This window comes from Euphorbia lathyris, chromosome 2 (genome assembly GCF_963576675.1).
Source record: "Euphorbia lathyris chromosome 2, ddEupLath1.1, whole genome shotgun sequence".
NCBI classification, from domain to species: Eukaryota; Viridiplantae; Streptophyta; class Magnoliopsida; order Malpighiales; family Euphorbiaceae; genus Euphorbia; species Euphorbia lathyris.
Genome location: NC_088911.1, coordinates 38115821 through 38136944, shown reverse-complemented (window position 1 = coordinate 38136944; position 21124 = coordinate 38115821). Strand labels below are relative to the sequence as shown.

General features: G+C 35.4%; 2 protein-coding genes and 1 non-coding gene across 3 annotated transcripts; 1 reads left to right on the top strand and 2 right to left on the bottom strand.

Annotated features, from left to right (window-relative positions):
- Positions 1-1384: 1384 nt before the first annotated feature.
- On the top strand, positions 1385-1491 carry LOC136221397 (small nucleolar RNA R71). The gene has a single exon (XR_010685160.1). It is a non-coding gene; the product is annotated as a small nucleolar RNA R71 (small nucleolar RNA).
- A 5510-nt stretch (positions 1492-7001) lies between these two features.
- LOC136217836 (probable inactive purple acid phosphatase 1) lies at positions 7002-13124 on the bottom strand. The gene is made up of 12 exons (XM_066004508.1): positions 12638-13124; positions 12453-12544; positions 12311-12377; positions 12083-12205; positions 11047-11139; positions 10689-10818; positions 9719-9800; positions 8704-8836; positions 8277-8482; positions 8074-8199; positions 7551-7860; positions 7002-7459 (listed from the first exon to the last, which is right to left on the bottom strand). Exons 1-12 carry the CDS (start codon positions 12806-12808, stop codon positions 7154-7156), a joined length of 1839 nt encoding a protein of 612 aa, XP_065860580.1. The 5' UTR covers positions 12809-13124; the 3' UTR covers positions 7002-7153.
- Positions 13125-14749: 1625 nt separating this feature from the next.
- On the bottom strand, positions 14750-19940 carry LOC136217835 (probable inactive purple acid phosphatase 1). Its single transcript, XM_066004507.1, has 13 exons — positions 19716-19940; positions 19255-19437; positions 18873-18964; positions 18692-18764; positions 18483-18605; positions 18204-18296; positions 17781-17910; positions 17388-17469; positions 16813-16945; positions 16385-16590; positions 16157-16282; positions 15470-15779; positions 14750-15362 (listed from the first exon to the last, which is right to left on the bottom strand). Exons 2-13 carry the CDS (start codon positions 19435-19437, stop codon positions 15057-15059), a joined length of 1857 nt encoding a protein of 618 aa, XP_065860579.1. The 5' UTR covers positions 19716-19940; the 3' UTR covers positions 14750-15056.
- Between the last annotated feature and the right edge of the window lie 1184 nt (positions 19941-21124).

Genomic DNA, 21124 nt, shown 5'->3' with positions numbered 1-21124 from the left:
ACCATATGGTTTCTTAGTGGTTTGATCCGCTAATTGCAAAACCATATTTGTACGCTTGATATCTTCTTCTAAACCTAAGTTGTTAAAAATAGACAACGACATTAAGTTAATGCTTGCTCCTAAATCACAAAGACAACTTGGAAATTCAATATCTCCCAACTTACACGGGATGGTGAAACATCCAGGATCTTTGAGTTTAGTGGGCAAATTACTTGACACTATTAAACTATAGTCCTCTGTTAACGATACAGATGAAATTCCTTCCCAACTGATTTTCTTTGAAATCAAATCTTTTAAAAACTTACCATAGTTAGGAATTTGCGTTATCGCATCCATAAACGTCAAATTTATATGCAAATTTTTAAGTTTGTCCAAAAATGTTAAAAAATGTTTGTCATAGTCCTTATTTCAGACTTTGTGTGGAAAATGTGGTTTGGGTACAAAAGTTTTTGAACTTGAGTCAATAGGTGAACTTTTTGTGTTTAATGTATCTTCTTTGGATTTCGTTGGTAAATCAGTTCCCTGTATAATATTAGTAGAATCTCTGGGCATTTCCGGGCCTAAGTAATTTTTCCCTGAACGAAGAGTTATAGCCTTTACATGCTCTTTCGGATTTTCTTCCGTATGGCTGGGAAGACTTCCCTCTTTTCGGGATGGAATTGATTTAGCAATTTGTCCAATTTGAACCTCTAAATTATGGATGCTAGACGAGTGGTTTTTAATAAGTTGATCGAATTTATTCTCGATACGTTTAAAACCATCATCGTGGCTACTTACTTTTCCACCGATAGCGTCTATAAATTTATCGATTTTATAAGATAAAGTGCTAATCGTATCTCTAGATTGATTTTGATAATTATTGGTACGATTTTGATTAGCGTTTGCATTATTATTATTATTATTATTATTATTATTATTATTATCTTTCCAGTTAAAGTTAGGATGATTCCTCCATCCAGAATTATAAGTACTAGAATAAGGATTATTAGTTTGGTTTTGCCCTTAGACAAAATTTACCTGTTCAATCTCGCTCATACCTTCGTAATCCACATCCGTTGGGATTGGATTACCATTGGTATCGCATGGTGCCATAAACCTATCAATTTTGTGTGATAAGGCAGAAAATTGGGCTTGTAACATCGAGACTGGATCGAGATTCATTATACCTTTAACTGATGATGTGGTTGAGGATGATGGTTTCACCACTGGTATGTGTCCACGTTCTGCTGGCCACATACTGCTGTTGATTGCCATTTCCTCCAAAAGTTCTCTTGCTTGGGTGGATGTCTTCTTCTTAAATAACCCTCCCGACATAGCATCTAATGAACTTCTAGTTGTAGGATTTATCCCATTATAAAAAGTTTGCATTAAAAGTGCATCGGGCAATTGGTGGTGTGGGCATAAACGTTGAAGTTCCTTAAAACGTTCCCAAGCCTCATAAAGAGTTTCATTATCATTTTGAGAAAAAGATGTCAACTCTTTTATGACTCTTGCTGTTTTTGCTAAAGGGAAATACTTTGATAAAAATGCTTGGGCTAATTGGTCCCAAGTTGCAAATGTTGCGCCTGGCATAGAAGTTAACCAATCTTTAGCTCTATCCTTCAAAGTGAAAGGAAAGAGTCAAAGTTTAATTGCTTCGGCAGTCACATCTGGTATTTTGAAAGTGTCACAAATTTCTAAGAAATTTGTCAAATGGGTGTTAGGATTTTCGTTAGGTAGCCCATAAAATGTTACATTGTTTTGCAACATATTAAGCAAAGCTGGCTTAATTTCAAATTGGTTTGCGGTTATTCGGGGTCTAACTATACTGTTGGTTACACCGGCCACTTCTGGCCTAGCGTAATCCATAAGTGTTAGTGGATCTGCCATATTTTCTGGCTCGGAATTTTGTTTATCTTTTTGTTTCTTGTTTTTCTTTTTCTTTTTAATTGTATTTTCAATTTCTGGATCTAATGGGTTTGGTGGAATGCCCGAACTTCGAGAATTGCGCATGAACTTGAAATTTTTGCACGAACCAAAACTACCTTCAAAACATAATTGAAAAATAAATATGTTAGTAAAATAAAATATAAAAGTTAAAATAAGTATGTATAAACCTAGATTCGAAATAAAACATGAAAAATCTAAATTTTTGTAAAAAAAATTGGCGTTTCCCGACAACGGCGCCAAAAACTTGTTGAGCGATTTCCGCAAGTGCACGGGTTCGCTTGTAGTAATAAAAAGATATCGATCCCACAGGGAACGTTTTTTCACAAAAACTTATTTAGATATAGTTTAAATACGACTTAAGGTTCGTTAATTGAATTTGGTTTTGAAATTGATTTAATAAGAATCAGATTAGAATATACGTAGAATGTTAGAAATCAATTATGTTTTGAGTTTGAATTACAAAACAGAAACGTTTAGTGTTTAGACCAAGAGAATAATTGTACTCGTTTGCATTAAGCAAAGAAAACAACTTTAAACTTTGTAAAAATTATAAATGTGTAATAAATGTAAACTCCTTGAATTAAAAGGCTTTGAACCGTAGATAATCCCCCTGGCTCTGAGTAGATTTCTACCTTGACCAAATTTATACTTATTTCCTATAAGCCGACCTAACGATCATATCATCCGTAAGAATGAATTTACCCAAGTGTTCAACAAGGTTTCCTTGTAAAGATTTTGAATTTAACTACGTTTTAATGAAAACACCAAAACTTTACTTCGGGTCATTTACCAAAGTAACTACATAAAAATATGTTAAATTGTATGAACTTTATTAGATGAAGTGTGAATTGATACAAGTTTACAGAGAATAAAAAGCATGGAAGCATTCAAGTGGACTTAGTGAGTCCGGGTTGTCAATCCTTCCTCAAACCTCGTTAGAGTTTGTCAGGCTCCGGGGTCGAATCCGCTACTTAATCTTCTCGCTGAATCTTCGGAATAGAGATGGTTCTTCTACTACCAAAATGTAAACTAGTCTTGAACAGATCTTAATCTAAATCTAATTGTTACTGTGTTTGTAATTAATTTAAGAACAATGTGTGTACATCAAATTGTTTTTACAAAATCGAACTCTAACTCTGAATCGTTTCTGACTCAGAATTTCTGCATAAATTCTGTACTAATCTTAAAAATCTAACTCTCCACAACTCTGAAATCAACTCTTTATTTATAGATGTTGAAGAGTCGTGTTTAAGGATCGTGTCCGCTGCGAAGAGACGTTTTTATCCACCCGAACGGACGCGTTTCTTTGAATTTCAACATGTGAAGGATGTGCTGCCAGAGTTTCTGATGTTACCGAGATGGGAGAATCTCTACCGAGATTGAGGAGTAAAATTTCTGTCTTTGGAATGCAAGGAAGAGATGCTGAAATCAGCGTGTCGTGGCCGAGATTAGGGAATCTCGGCTGCAACTCGGGAGTTTTTTCCCGACTCCGACTTCATTCCGTCATCTTCGTTTCGGTGCGTTGATTTTCTTCATCTTTTGCTCGTAACTTAGGGTTTTTCCTTAGTTTTTTACCTATTTTCGTTCCTATTTGGATTTTACCAAATATTTAGGTACCTTGCATGAAAGAAACATATTCGGATGTAAAAGTACTCTAAATAGATATAAACAGCACAAATTCATAGCAAAACTGATGTAAATATTAATGATATTTTAAGTATATTTTGGGCTTAACAGTATACTCATTTGGACTTTTCTTGAAGCCTTGTTCATTGAAGTAGGTGTCGATTCTGCTGTACCATGCTCTTGGTTCTTTTTTGAGACCGTACAAGGCCTTTTTCAGCCTTAGTACCTTGTTTTCTTCTTTCTCAACAATAAAACCCGGTGGTTGCTAGACATATATTTCTTCTTTGAGAAACCCATTCAGAAAAGCTGACTTCACATGTAGCTGATAAACTTTCCACGCCTTTTGTGCTGCTAATGCAAGAATTGTACGAACTGTATCTTGCCTTGAGACAGGAGCAAATGTTTCATTGTAGTCGACTCCAAATTGTTGTGAGTATCCTTTTGCAACCAATCTCGCCTTGTGCTTTTGGATTGAGCCATCAGGGTTGAATTTGGTTTTGAAAATCCACTTAACGCCAATAACATCTTTATGCGGTGGTTTTTCAACTAGCTCCCATGTCTGATTCTTCTCGATCATCCGAATCTCCTCCTTCATTGCAAGCCTCCATTCATCATGTTGAGCTACTTCTTTAAAACATTTTGGTTCAAGTGAAACATAATTACAAGATTCTACAACCTCGGTGTTGTCGTAGAGATCAGTTAAGAGTCTTGTCCTTCTTGGTGGAGATTCTGAATCGTTTGAATAACCATCATCATCACTTGAGTCTGAACTTGAGTCTTGATGGTGCTCCTCCTACGGTTGATCCTGTTCTGGCTGAGTATTTTGCTGAAATGATGGAATGTCCAATAGTCTCTTTTCTTCCTTGTTCTGCTCCCAATTCCAAAAAGCTTCTTCATCAAAATTGACGTCTCTGCTAATAACAATTTTTTATGTCTCCAAGTTGTATATTCTGTAGCCTTTGGATTAAGAACTGTAACCAACAAAGATTCCCTTACAGCTTTTGCTTCTAGCTTGTGTCTTTTCTCAACTGGAACGTGCATGTAGCAGATACAACCAAACACCTTCAAATGTCCGACATAAGGTTTGTGACAGGTCCATGCTTCAAGTGGAGTCATCTTTTGAACCGCTTTTGTGGTGTTGCGATTCTGAAGATAAACATCTATATAGACTGCTTGTACCCAAAACTTGTTAGGCATATTTTTATCTTTCAACATTGACCTGGCCATCTCCATCACTGTTCTATTCTTCCATTCTAAAATGCCATTTTGTTGAAGAGTATATCGAGTGGTGAGTTGATGATGAACACCTTCTTCGTCACAAAACTTGTTGAACTATGTGGATGTGTACTCCGTGCCACGATCACTTCTAATTGTCTTCAGTTTGCAGCCACTTTGATTTTCTACCAGATTTTTAAATTTCTGGAAGATCTTCAAAACCTCAAATCTGTCTTTCATGAAATAAACTCAAGTCATTCTTGAATAATCATCTATGAATAAAATGAAATATTTGATGTTGTCAAGTGAGAGAGTCCTCATTGGCCCGCAGATGTCTGTGTGTACCAATTGAAGCTTTTCCTTTGCTCTCCAAGCCCCGCCTGTAGGAAATGAATGATGACTCATTTTTCCTAATTGACAGCCGTGACAAACTCCAGTGCAGTCAGAGATTTTGGGTAGATCTTTCACCATGTTTTGTTGAGAGAGTAACTTCAAACTTTGAAAATTGCTATGTCCGAACCTCTTGTGCCAAAGCGAACTGTCAGCTTCAGTTTGAGATTTCATTGCTGCCATAGCTATACTTTCCCATTTGATAGGAAATGCTTTGTTCTCCATCTTCACACATACAACCTCCCTTTGTTGAGAATCATAAATTGCACAAGTGTTACCTTCAAAGTGCAAGAAATAACCATTAAGCATCATCTGTGGCACACTCAGCAAATTTTGGCTCAACCTAGGAACATACAAGACATCATTTATTAGTCTTGTTCCTTTCTTCGTGTTGATGGTGATCGTTCCTTTGCCTTCCGATTTTACGACAGCTCCATTTCCCATTGTAATTGGAACTTGAACAAATTCATCCAGTTTGGTGAAGATGTGAGGGTCTTTAGACATATGGTTAGTGCATCCACTGTCTATTAACCACATATCTTTATTTTCTGTAGCAGCTTGACAAGCAACGAACAAGTGATCTTCTTCATCTTGAGCCTCCTGACTGGCTGCAGCTTGTTGTTGTGGCTTGTTTCTGTAATCATTTTCGGTGTGACCGAATTTGTGACAATAATTGCATTTGGGTTTTCCTTTCTTCCAGCAATTTTTCTCCAAGTGGTTTGTCAGTTGACATATGCCACAAGGAGGAAATTTCTCTTTCTTGTCTCCATCTTTGGATCTCCAACTGTTTCTCGAATTTTGGCCAACATTAACGATACGGAAAGATTTGATCAACATTAAACTTGTAAGTCGATAATTAGTCATGCATTTCTCCTTTACGGGCAAAATAGATGTCGAGAATTTTAATCTCTTTTTCTTTTCCCTTCAAAATGAACAGGGAAATGTCCAAAACCATTTGATTCAGTTTGAGTTGCTTCTTACAGCAGCAACCTTTGTGGCTACAATATTTGCTGTTGTGACAGGAGTGTTTGGGATGAACTTCCCTGCTTCTGTTTTTGATAATGCATCTTCATTTAATTGGGTTATTCTTGTGACTGGTATTGTATGTGCCCTTTTGTATTTCTTATTCTTGGTTTATTTTAGGCACAAGAAGGTATTCCCATTGTAGAATCAGAAAGTATTACAAATTACTCTAATTATACTTCTTTCCATTTATCTTTTCCTCTTGTAAGTAGGTTAATAGTTGAAAAACAAAGTGATATCCTCTTTATCAATTGGAATGGACACCATTGGTTCAGCAGTTGATTGTTTGTTAATCAATAACTTATTTCTCAAACAAGTTTATTTGGTTGCTTTTTGACATTAGAAAAACATGTTATTAAAACAGCAGAAGCTTGTATCAAGTAATTTTCCAACTTATTCCTGAGTGTCTTTAGACTGTGTCAACCGGAAAACAATAGACCAGCACATGAAATGGCATTATTAGTGGCGAAGTAATGGACATTAAAATATATTAAAAACTATAGATTTTTGGACTGACCAGGATGTTTCAGTCTTCTATCAGTAATTTTAAATCCGTTACAAATTCTGAATAGGTTGAAATTAGCGATGGAAACTTTTATTTCTCTCCTGAGTTGGGAGGTCAACGGACCCTCTGGAATCTCTTGACCTTCCGCGCCGGGGGCAATGATGTTCTTCAGGATCTATGTTAGTATTCAGAGGGAAGTGCCTGATTTTGTTAAACAATTTGCAATCTCTGATCTACCTCCTTGAGACTTTTTATGAAATGTCATTTCTATTTAAAAAAAAAAAAAAAATGGAAAACTAAAACTGGTCCGAACTAGTTTCTGCTTTGTACTATTAGAGTCGTTAATAAAGGAACAAAGAAGGAACAGGCAAATTTACAGTTCTAATCAGGTCTTAGAGCAACATGATTTACTAAAAGCCAACTTTACATACTGATAAATAATACTTGTATATGTGAAGGTACACATCAAGATGCTAGTGTCGTGCTTGCACAACTGTCGACTGTGCATGCCAGGATATCCCTATAATCCCGGGATAACCTGAAAGAATCATAAACCTTGCCGTCCCTGCTCTTCTTATACTCGAATAACAGGTTCGAATGGTCAAATGCTGTAAGTTTTACAAAACCATGATCATAATCTCTGTACAAACTCCAAGTTGTTTGAAGTGGTGTAAATGGTGATAGGTATGCTCCTGCACCACCAACAGCAACATGTATTGTTCCATTCAATGTCCCCTCATAGTACTGCTTCTCTTTTCTGGTGCATATATTCTGTAATAAGAAGATTAGATTTTCAATAATCAGTGAATGAACACTGCAGTAAATTTAGAGACCATTAATCTACAAAAAGTTGCAGAAATACCTGATAAACAGGGCATGTTCGTTCGTAGTTATGTACATGACCAAACATAGCAATGTCAACCTTATACTTCTGCCACAGTTTCTGAAGGCTGTCCCTTCCCATTGGCTCTGCAAATGATCCTTCAATAGCATAAGAGAGATCTGAAGAATAACCCAATACCCTATGCGCGAGAAAGATCAGCCAAGGCTGCTTTTGTCTATCCACTGATGATAAGCAATGCTCGATGAACTTGTACTGTTCAGTTCCCTCTCTCCAATCATGCTCTGTGTCAGCAATGCAGAATCGGAACATACCATAGTCAGTAGAGTACCTGTTAAATGATCACAATCAGCGGCTGAGCACATCAAGAAACACAAAAAGTCAAGAAAGCTCTTGCTCAAGTCCTAGAAAGTGATGATCATTCTTGAGATCATTTGAATAGAAGTGGTATCAGAGAGTGGAGGTATGTATAGACATTTTCAAATCATTCATTAGCCACAACAACACAAAAACCATTAACTGAGCTACGATGAAGTTTTCTCACCAGAACTTCGCCCTGTCCTCTGCAGGGACGTAGAACATGGTCTCAGCTAAAACACCACATTCTCCTCCAGAATCCATGTTCCCATAGAAAGATCCAGTGTCAGGCCAGTCACGCTCATGATTACCACTGAGGCGATAGATTATCAATGGTCACAAATGATTTCACATATAGTATATGTTAAGTTAAGCAACCCAAAAACAAACCTGGCAATCATGTACGGGACAGTTGATGCAATTGGCTCAATTTGCGAAGTAAATTGATCCCATTGTGATATGTATCCATTTGCATAGCATATATCTCCAATGTGAAAAATTATGTCAATGTTATCCAAGTCCTCAATAAGCTGTTTAGTTGTGTTTAGTGAGCCAGGTTGAAAGTCATTATATTCAGAAGAGCCATCAACTTCACCCTGCAGGTTAACACTTATTGTGTTGAAAATTAAATACAAGATACAATTTGTAAAAAAATAAACATATACCAATCAGATTACAACAGATCAATAAATTCTTACTATACTATACTAGACTGATGAGCTTCAAGATTCACTTGATGTATCAATTAGCATAAATTAGATGTTATTCAATTCCCTGATCCGCATGGAAAAGAAAATGAAGAAAAGCCAATTCAAACCTTTCCCATGTCACCAAAAATGACTACGCGCTGCAGAGAATTTTGTCCAGGGTAAGGAGATGCTTTAAACTGGTATTCTCGACTCCAAATATATGTACCATTGGACAATCTATGTCCCATCTTGTACGTATACCTACAGAATCAGCAAGAAGCACATCATATGCTCATTCCATCGGAGAATAGAAGACCAAATCTAAACCATTCAACAAGGTGCTAATCTAATGCATCACAATTCCACTTACATCCAAGCCCATTTGAAGAAAAGGGTATTGTAGTTGAAAGAAATTTAGCAAAACACCAGCTTTTGCAAATTGTACTACAATAGAAAGGAAATTACATCAAGGTTTCCTATTTCCTTAATGCCAATAATCTAAGTTCTCTATTGCTTCGATTTCATGGTGCGTCATCCTTTAGACATAATATATATCTTCATTAGAAAGCCAAGACCAACCTCATAAACAGGTGATGTCAGAATTATGAAGAAGGCAAATATATTTAACAACAATCTTCAACAATATTATTTCAACAGAAAGAATTACTCCATGCATATATGTTTATACTTTCTTTCAGATAAAGAAACAGATGACTATCCCTCATGAATTGTTGAACTAGTTTACACTCACACGTATCACATATCCTGGTAATATGTAAGAACATATTACTTCTGTTTCACATTTGAGGTCTGTAATTAATGTAAAGCATGTGTGTAATGTATGCTGTAGGGTTGGGCTGCTGTAGGGTGAGATGTCTAGACTACTTGTAGGGTAAAGACGTCTCCTAATTGTGTATATAAATATATGTGCATGTAATAGAGAATCAATAGAGAAATACCAATACAGATTACATGGTATCAGAGTTTAAGGTTCTGTGAAAGGTTTTCTCTGGAAGACGAATCTTTTACAAGATATGATGTGGGTTGATTAATTAAATTAAACTTGGGAGAAACTTCCACATTTGACAAAAGGAATTGTTAACAGGAAGTTATAAAAAACTGTTAAGAGTAAACACAACATACCCTTTATTAGGCCACAAATCCTTCAAAAAACTAGTATGTATGTAACCAGGATCACGCCAACCCACAGTCCTTGCTGGTGCACCTGTTTATAGGTAGATTTTTATTATCTGAGTCACTAACCAGAGAAGCATGCTTTAACTTCAAAAGCACAAATGTTAGACCATAAGAAATAAGGTAAATATGTCGCCATCATATCCTACTTGAACAATCTAAAGATTCTAAACCAAGTATAAAACCAATTTAAAATGCACAATCAAATCAGTAACTACACTCACTTTTAAAACTCAATCAGACCGTCAAAGCCATAATTAGTCTTTCAACAACAACAACAACAACAACAAAGCCTTAGTCCCGAAATGATTCGGGGTCGGCTAACATGAACCATCATATAAAACCGTGAAAATCAAGTCGTGTCAGCGACACAGATTCGCTCCCTCCACTCCGTCCTATCCACTACCATATTTTCCTCAATTCCCAATAAACTCATATCACTCTCGATCACCCTCCTCCAAGTTTGCTTAGGTCTTCCCCTACCCCTCACCACTACATCCCTTTGCCACTCTTCGGTTCTCCTAACCGGCGCATCAAGCGCTCTACGTCTCACATGGCCAAACCACCTTAGTCGGTTTTCTCTCATTTTATTCTCAATAGATGTGACCCCTACTTTTGTCCTAATTATTTCATTACGCACCCGGTCCTTTCTCGTGTGACCACACATCCATCTCAACATAATTAGTCTTTCAAATGGAACTAAAATCTTTTTCTCCTTTTTTTCTTACCTTTTCGTTTTACGAATTAATGCATACAACAAATAAGCGTGCATAATAATACTGAGCTGATTCTGGCTTATCAGCATCTACTGTGTAAGCTACTAACATGAGTTCCAATTAGATTTGCAAAGCAGCATTCTTTTATTTAATTCCCACATATAATTATAACACGAAAACCCCAGCAATTCAAGCTTACTCACCGCACATGCTAGTACGGTCAAAAGTTTGTGTTCCAGCTGGAGAACGGATAAGATCACCTCCTGTTGGACCCCATTCAACAAAAGCTTCTGCTTCATTAATCCCATATCCACTTGTCCATGTCACAGTCATCTGAGCAAAAGAATGAAAATTTTATCACCTCCGACATATATTGCCCCAACAAACTGACCGAAATAGCATCAACTATATGTTCAAACAAAAATAAGTATTAAGTATAGGAAATTTAATAAAGGAACAGCCTTATGCAAACTATATGCTATGATATAGTTGTTCTGTTCAAGTTCAATGCATCACATGAATGAGCTTTGAAACTTGCAAGATAGGAGAGACTGGCTATACTTCATCCCATGTTTTCCCATGTGCTAAGCGTGGATAGACTGGTGCATTTGGATTTTTGAAAGCTACCGTATTTGACACTGCCACCAACTTTGGCTGTTCTACCAGGAAAAAGGAAAAAATCAGTACACAAATTGCAGAAAGGATTATTTGAAGTAGACATAAGCAACCATATGGGAAACTTTCAATATAAAATTAACAGGATGTAGAGATATAGAAAATGAAATGATAGCAGAAATATATTTAGATGCAACAGCTGCTTGCAAATGCTAAGCTTAATTCGACCAACTAAAGCATGGCGAAACTGGAACATATGAAAGAACCATAATATTGTATTAAAAGCCAGAAACTGTACGTGTATATTATACTCGAGGAAAAATAAAATATGCTTGCATCTGCTCTAAGAAGGATGACAGACTTTGTAGAACCTACTCTAAATCCTATGTAATTGTTACTTATAGAAAACAACGTAGCAAAATACAGATTTAGTTAAGTTGGAGTAGGATCCACAAATTTGGATTTTCCAACCAATTTCTTTCTGATTGGAAAAAAAAAAAATTCAATTCCAAATTCAGTAAAAGTATTCCCTTCTGCAACTTCACACTTTCCATGGCACTACGAGTGTGAGATTTTGATAGAAAAAAGAACAGAAAAATGCAGTTGATGATTTTAACCTTTGCATGCACGACTTCTAAAGGCACAGGAATTATATTAGACATGTTTGAAAGTACTTGTATTCAGTTTCACCATCAATAATCTAACAGGGGCAAGACACACAGTTTGCAAAGAGGCATCTGCCTCATGTAAAAGGGAATTGAATATGAACCATTATAAGTAGGTTTGGAACTGGAAGGCTCTGAAAGGACAAGAAGAATGCAGAAAAGGGAGTTTGAACTAAGAATGTGGCTTTAATAAGTACTAAATCAATCGGCAATTCTTGCTAATCCATAGACTATTTGTTATGAAGAAAATTGGAAAAAAAAAATATCACACAGCATTGCAGACGATACTATAGGAAATATAAAAGTTAAGAGCATACATTTAAAAATCCACCAGTAAATAAAGCAAAAGAGAAGTCGGATCTCTGTTTGATCAGTTGAAGCTTCAGTGACCCATTTCCTGAATTTTTATACTCGGGACTAGAGTAATTGGCATACTGGAACTGCAATGGAAGTAAACAGTTTGAATTTCAAATATCCAAGCATAAATTTCCAATTTCACTGAAAGAAAAAACAAAACCTCACGGAACACAGGTAATGGAACGAACCTTAATAGGTGCAGAACACAATAGCGGAGGGAATACTCTTGGATTTTCTGAAGGGCAGATGGAATTGCTAGAACATTGAACACAGCGATACAGTTATATGAAGAGAAGGCAAAAAATTCTTAGTGAAGACAGAAAATAGTACCTAAAATTGGCAGGAGAAAATACTCCAATCCAATCATCAACAGTTGGGATTGGATTACTGAACTCCAGAGTAACCCACTCGGAATCCTGTTCCTGAAACAATCATTGAATAAGTTAATTTCTTGTAAAATCCATGAGTTTAATTTCCGCTCTCTCTGTATCACAAAATTAAATTAAAGAGCTTACCGCGAGTCCAAGAAGTGAAGGATGGGCTTTAACATAGGCTAGATCAGCAAGAGCCAAAGTAGCCCTATGTACAGCGATTTTGGAGAGAGGATGATGTCCATGTGAAGTTACCTCTTGCAGATTAAGCAGCAGTAGGAGAATTGCAGCAAAGATCAACTTCAATCCATCCATTTTCACCCTAGAAAAAGCTGAGAAGAGAAAGAATTAACTGAATTACCGAACTGGAACTGGATGAGATAAAGAAAAGCTGAGCATTTCTTAGCAGACAGCAAATGGAATAAGAAAGGCCAGGAAGGTTGGAGGAATGTTTGACAAGGGGCGTGGAATTTGTAGCTCTATACCCTCCCTTTCCTCCCTCCGATCACTCTTAACAAACATGCCATAAGAGAATATGCAAAAGGAAGATCCCATTATCTAATCATTTTCTTGGGATGCATGTATGTAGCAAGTCACTATTTTGTCATGAAATTATTGGACAACCATTCGAATCTATGCTACAAGAAATTTTACCATTCAAAGTTCGGTCCTCTATATATATATTAATGTACAGGAATGTCGTATAGAAAATAAATATTCTAACTTCATGAAATTAAAAATATATATTCAATAGGGGTAAGCTATGTTACTTTATTTTTAATAAATAATTATTATTTTGTTTTTTTTTTGTAAGAGATAGAAAATTAATCTAATGGTGAAAAAAAAATAAAGTCATAGTGAAAAAAACAAAATGATAGTTATTTTGTCAAAAACAAAATAGCTATATTATACGCAAAATATAGCTATGGGATCAAAAAATTTAAAATGTTTTTGTATTACATCTAATAAAAAAAATAAAAATGTTTTATATTATTAATATAATAATATATCAAAATAGAAAGGTATAAGGTACTAAAATAGGTTTATGGTTTTTTTTGGAGAAGTATCAATTTAGGTTTCACGTACAAAATAGCACCAATATAGATTTAACGTTTAAAAAATGTATCAATTTAGACATCGATAACGGATTGGACACGTCATTCCTATTACTCCGTTAAGTTCTGATTTCATCCTCCACATAAAATTGACTGAACTTAACGGAGTAATATCAATGACGTCTCTCGTTCCGTTATCGAGGCCTAAATTAGTACTCTTTTTTAAACATTAAGTCTATTTTAGTGATATTTTGATACTTTCTCAAGGTCGCTCTTTCAAATCATCAACAATTGAATCTATACTAAAACTATATGTCATCTCCCTCTCAATATACAGCATCAAACAATTGGAGAGATAATCATTTTCAATTAAAATTTGAACTTAAATTCTACTAAACATGGTTAAATTCAAATTTATTTAGCACAATTAAATAGAAATTTGAAAATAAGAGGTAGAATTTGAACTTTACTTGATTAAAAATTGTTTGCCGACTGATTATTAACAAAAAAAATGAAAATTGTTCGTCTATCAATTATCAATTAACAAAAATGAAATAAGAAATGGACTAGGAGTGGAGAAGTTTAAAAATTGTTCGCCTATTGATTATTAATAAAAAAAAAATATGAAATAAAAAATGGACTAGGAATGGAGAGAGACTGAATTAATGAAAGCTCTTAATGGGTTGAGGAGTAAGCTCTTGGAGTTGGTTTTTACCTCCCTCTCCTCAAATTTTATTTGGTCTTAGACCCTTAGACGTGAACTTCTGTAACGAAAATTAAGAATAGAAAAAACTGAAGTAAACTAAAAACAAAAGAAATAGAAAATAAAATAATGGTTAACCATTATACTTAGGTTCAAATAAAAACTGTTTTTAGTTAAACATTATATTTAGGTTTGGATTAAAAAACTTTAGTTAACCGTTATTTCTAGTTATCTATTAAGATAATGGTTAAAATCCATTAACCCAAAATTATTGTTAACCGTTGATAAAGTTAACCAATATACTTAGATTGGTTTAAGGGTTAGTGTCTTAAAAACCAAGTTTAAAAAATATTCTGATAAACTGGTTAATCGAACTGTGCGCACCCATAGTTATACAATTTACATTTTGACCTTGCTCTTGTTTTTCTTAGCTTTATCTTTAATCATTTACGGTTAAAATCGCCACTACATTTTTCTCTTAATCCCTCCATGCATCAATATATTATATACTTAAGTAATTATGCATTATTTTTAAAAATGTATATCAATAGAATGTTCAATTACATTGTGACTTAACAATTCGAGTAATCTGCTCAAATTGCGAATAAGAACACAATACTTACTTGGCAGTAAAACTCATATTGGTGTGTTTAGTTCAGCCTGAACAGTTTAGCTGTCCTTTACAGCTAAAGTTGTTTAATTTCTGCTTTACACATTTTTTCATTTATTTGGATTGTTTTTTTCCTTTTAAATATCCATATAGTACACTCAAGAACAAAAGCCTTTTCTTCATCAGCAATGCAAGTTAAGATGCCAGTGTTGTACTTGGACAACTATCTACTGTACATGCCAAGATGTCTTTGTAATCTCTTGATATTGTGAACGAGTCGTAAACCTTTCCGTCCCGACTTTTCTTGTACTCAAACAACAGATTAGAATGGTCAAATGCTGTAAGTTTTACGAATCCATAATCATAATCTTTGAAGTAACTCCAAGTTGTATTGAGACTTGTAAATTCTGCTAGCCCTGATCCTCCGCCTCCTGCTACTACATGTATCGTGCCGTTCAGGGCACCCTTGTACTTGTTTTTCTCTTTGCTGGTGCAAATATTCTGTACCAGTTCAACATGACACAGAAATATCATCAGTCCTAATTGTAATTTTTTCGAAGTTCAGGGACTGTGGGTGCTTTTAACCAGGTGGAAGAATGAGAGTGTACCTGGTAAATGGGACATGTCCTCTCATAATTATGAACATGGCCATATACAGCTATGTCAACCTTGTACTTCTGCCAAAGTTTTTGAAGGCTTTCCCTTCCCATTGGTTCTTCAAATGATCCTTGGTCACCGTACCATGATGCAGAAGAATAGCCTAGCACCCGATGAGCGAGGAAAATCAGCCATGGCTGATGTTTCCTATCCACGGAAGCAAGGCAGTGCTCGATAAACTTGTATTGTTCTGTACCCTCCCTCCAATCATGTTCTGTGTCAGCTATGCAGAACCGGAACATCCCATAATCTGTGGAATACCTGAAAAGAAAATCATGACGCTCTTTTTCAGTTCTCTGGCGTTGTTTAAACAAGTAACACCTTTACATCGTAGGTTTAGATCTTTGGCTTAGTGCTACATGAAGCCAGATCAATAAATTGATAATAGTTGTCAGTCAACACAGAACCTGTGAGAAAAATGAATTTCGGAGAGCAAGAAGCAGTCGTATATGCATGCAAGTCCAAAGACGCATCAGTCATTACGGTTAAGATTCCAGGCTTTATGACAACTGGATTTAATTCATTCCAAGAGAAAGAATAAAGTTTAAAGTAGCAGCCGCCAAATATATTTGACAAAGCAACTACTGCTATATCAGATAATATCTAAAGCTAACATCTAAAAGTTTCTATCAACATACCAGAATTTTCCCCTGTTCTCAGCAGGAACATAGAACATTGTCTCAGCCAACACGCCACATTCACCTCCAGAATCCAAGTTCCCATAGAAGGATCCTGTTCCCGGCCAGTCGCGCTCATGGTTGCCACTAAAAGGAAAAGGCATCAATTGCAATATCAGATGAAGTGTACGACTGATAAATGTTCAAAGTTCAAACAAACACCAGAAGTAAATTGAAGATCGGGAAAACCTTGCTATCATGTAAGGAACTGTTGACGTAATTGGCTCAACCTGTGCAGTAAATTGGTCCCATTGTGAAATATATCCATTGGCGTAAGTTATATCTCCAATGTGGAAGACAATGTCGATGTCTTTTAAGTCTTTAATCAGCTGCTTGGTAGTATTAAGGGCACCGAACTGGTAATTGTTATATTCATTGGAACCATCAGCTTCCGCCTACACAGTGAAAATAATATTACTTCAAGAAGTGATATATGCTTGAAAATACTTTAAAACAGAAAACTATAAAAGAAACTGAACTTTCATAAGTGCAGTGTCATCAGCATGGAACGTAAGTCCTGAATATTACTTAAGCGCAGGATTTTGCAGCAATATAATGCATTACATTATCTCAATTCCTTGAAAATTATATATTTATGAATATTTGTACAGTTGTACCTTTCCCATGTCACCAAAAATGACCACACGTTGTAGAGAACTTTGACCAGGGTATGGAGATGCTCGAAACTGGTATTGTTGACTCCAAATGTATGAACCATTGAGTAATTTATGTCCAAGCCTGTATTCATACCTGCACAAGTAACATTAAGTTATATGCAATGTCAACTGGCTGCTAATGAATCTTTAACTTGGAGCTAATTTCAGATTATGATATGAATATAACATTCCGAGTTATTTGGTATAATATCTGGATTCCAGACCCAATTACTTCTGGAGGATCACATTTATAACAAGAAGCTCATCGATCTTGGTTCCCGGGCTGAGAGACCGTTATTTAATCCATATGTTTATTATTGCATACAAAATCTATTTCATGCATTATAGAATGTTAACATAAGACAGTAATGCAGGTCTCTTTGTTCAGTTCTGTATAGCTCTATCACTATTACCTGATAGATATCATCATTCTTTTATAAAATGTGATTTGCCATAAATTTCACAATTATCATGCTTATATTTTGTTATTCCCAGCAAGAATGAGGATCACAAGCAAAAAATGAAGAGCAACATACACATTATTGGGCCACAACTCCTTCAGAAAGCTAGTGTGTATAAATCCAGGATCACGCCAACCTACTGTACTTGCTGGTGCACCTATATACAAATACAATTGATAGGATGGATTCACGATAAAAACTCTTGGAGTGATAGTTGTATTGGAAATCAGATCAAACAATTTACAAAAAAAAATCTATTATTTTTAGACTTGCCAATTACTGTGAAGTGCTACTGTTCTACTAGCTCACTAGGAAAACTTTAATCTGATGATGCAGGTCTTTTAAGTTAAACTTCTTCAAATAATAATATGTAGCATTTTAATGTGCTAAAGTTTCCTGAGAGAGAGAGAGAGAATAACCCAAATTCTAAATTTCAAGTAATAAATGGAAGTTACAATAGTCACCCACCACACATGCTGTTACGGCTGATAGTCAGTGTTCCAGCTGGGGAGCGTTTTCGATCACCTCCTTTTGCACCCCATTCAACAAAAGGTTCTGCTTTGTTAATCCCATATCCACTTGTCCATGTCACAGTCATCTGAATATCAGATTTGGAACAAGAATATCTCTTTGAGAAATCATTAGCTCCAACAAGTAATTCTAGATTTAAAAAAAAAAAAAAAACTGGAGGTATGTTACCAAAAAGGGTAATAAAGGTTATTTGGTTTTCAAACATTAAGCAGAAATTAATAATTCTTTAACACAGGGAAGAATTTAAAACAATAGAGTGCTACTTTTAGTACTTCATTTATGTAGAAAGAAAATTCCATAGTCTTTTGGTGTAGGATCAGTAAACTTCAAGAAAAAAATATGAAGTAACCTTGCACTTACTTCATTCCATATCTTTCCCTGTGCTAAGCGTGGGTAAACTGGTGCATTAGGATTTGCAAATGATATGGTATTTGACACTGCCACCAGCTTTGGCTATTGTACAACAAAAAATTGATCAAAAAGCAACATTGTAGGCCAAGTATAAAAATGATCATTACTCAGAATTATGACAAATATGACAAAAAAAAAAATTGAAAAGAGAAAGTAAGGTACACAAAATTTAAACAATGAGTTTGCTATTCTGAAAAGCAGAAAAAGACATTCATGTCATGAGCTTACATTTGCTATTCCTCCAGAAAATAGAGCAAAAGAGAAGTCAGATCTCTGGTTAATTATCTGAAGCCTCAATGATCCTTTTCCCGTGTTTTTATATTCTCGAGTTGAGTAATTTGCATACTGATACTGTAAGATTGATAAAGTTATTGGTATTGCTCTTTGAAAATCAGTTAAGGCACAAAAACGGGTAATAGCAAGCAGTATAGGCGAACCTTGATAGGGGCAGTACATAAAAATGGAGGCGAAACTTTTGGAGCTGAACTGTCTGGAGAGCAAATGGAAGCACTGAACAATTGAGAAAAACAATGCTCGTCTTCGTATTAAAAGAATTAGGAAAAAAACAATTATCGGAGTATCAATCCCAATTTCCAATGTTGAAAGGAATTTGTATACCTGAAATTGGCAGGAGAAAATACTCCAATCCAATCATCACTAGATGGCTTTGGAGAAGTATACTCCACAGTCACCCACTCTGTGTTTTGCCCCTAAAAGAAATCACAAAATAAATTGATTCCTTATAAGAAAACCTAAACTGCTGATAATTGAGTTCCTTCAAATGTAAAAGTGAAGTAAATGGCATTTCATTCATTCTTTCTGTTTTCTGATGTAAACCATAGGTATTCTAATTGAGATAGTCTTGTTCGGGACTTGGTCACTCCTCATTTCAGTCTTTGAAAAAATGCAAAACTAAAATCCCTCTTCTAATCAAACTGAAACTCGTGGAAGCTTAATAAGGACACTAAAAAGTAGTAAAGTGGAAGGAATTGAAGCTTACTTTCAATCCGAGAATCGTAGGAGACGCTTTGATAGAAGCATTGTCATCAAGAGAATATGTTGTCTCATGAATAGCAATCCTAGAGAGTGGCTGAACTCCATGTGAACTTGCTTCTTGAAGAAAAGCTAGAAGTAATACTATTACAGAGAAGATCAATTCGGATCCTCTCATCACCCTCAACATCTGAAATTGGAATCAACAAGAAAGAAATTTAGCCCAATTAAAACCTCAACCAATCTATATAAAGCAACTGATAGCTCCAGAATAAATTCAGCGAAATGCGAAAGTATTAGCAAGTGTCTATTTGAAAGCTGCTAAGCAACCGACAATTCAGACATTTAAACATGTTCTAATCGGCGTCGCAGTTCAGTATATTCCCCGATGAGAAACAGTCCAAAGAAAGCGCTCTCTTGATATGATAAGAATTGAAAAGTAGAAGAGAAAGCAAAGAAAATACTAACCAGAATATTGAAATGCAAATGAAAGAAAAGATAGGAAAAGAACAAGTTGCAGAGAATGGAAGGAAGAAGGCGGAGCAAATCAGCAATGAATAATAAATGATGGAGTAACTAATAATATGGGAAAGGAAAAAGGAAAGAGGCGACCATTTTAGTCAACTTTATTTACTTCAGAATCTTCCTTTTCAGATGTAGACAAGTTAATTGGAGGTTGCCGGCGTGTTATCGCCGGGCACGCTATACGGAGTGTTTTCTTTATTATTTGAATTTCATTTTTATTTCAATTTAATTCAATAAATCACTTGGCCACTACTTGAGTGGCGACACCTTCTAAAGCAACCAGAATATAAAATTACTAAATTAGAACATTGTTGTTTACGGAAAGACAATAAAATAACGAAATTAATATGTTTTAGAAATTTAAATACTTGTAAAACAAACAAAGGATTCTCTTCCAAGCAACAAACACTAATATCCATCCTGTAAATTACATCATGGTCTTACCCTTTTTTATGGCCTAAAACTATAAAACCGGTTTTATTTTCTTCTTTTAACTTTTAACTACTCTAATAAGTGACGGAGTCAGGAATTTACAATAGGTCAAAAGGTTACGAATTGTAAGCTAGCAGCATAGGGCAATAGGCCAAAAAAGGTTCGGAATGGAGGCCTAAAGGTTCGGAATAGGAAGCTAGCAAGGAACTATGCCTTTACCTAGGACAATGTAACTAATGCCTTAGCTTCTAAGCCAGCAAGATTGAGAGTTTGATTTTAGCCATACTTGCGGTGATCGATGATGGGCCCATAAAGGAGCTAGATGATGAAGGGGTGAGAAAATGAAAAGGATAATGGGACGGGAACTAAGTGATAACAATCAGATAAAATGGCTTTATTAATGGGCTTAGGCTTAGGGTCCGTAAAGCGGCTCCTTGGATGGTCAACCCAATAACTTTTTAAAAAGAAAAAGCTCATTTTTAGTCTAGAAAACAATAAATGAAGAAAGACTCGACATAGGCTTGTAAGACAGTCATGTCTTCTAGCATGAATGCAACAACAAAAAGCTTTTGCATGTAGTGGTCAGGGATGGTAACGCCGGGTATCCGCAGGTAGTGTCAATCTCAAATACTTATTCGTTTATTCTTTCATTACATGTACTCGTCTCATTATTCTAACGAGTATATTTTATGAATCTCATTCCCGTCTCATTTAAATAGGGGTACCCGTACCTGTTAAGAATCAATACATAAAACAAAAAAAAAATATTACAAATTTAAAAAAGAATAAATTTAATAAACCATCCATAAATAATTCATCTACAAACTATTAATACATGAGTTGTGGTTTCTAATCCCACTTCCTACATCTAAAAATAATAATATGTTTTTATATAAAGGATTCGAGACGGGTAACAGTTA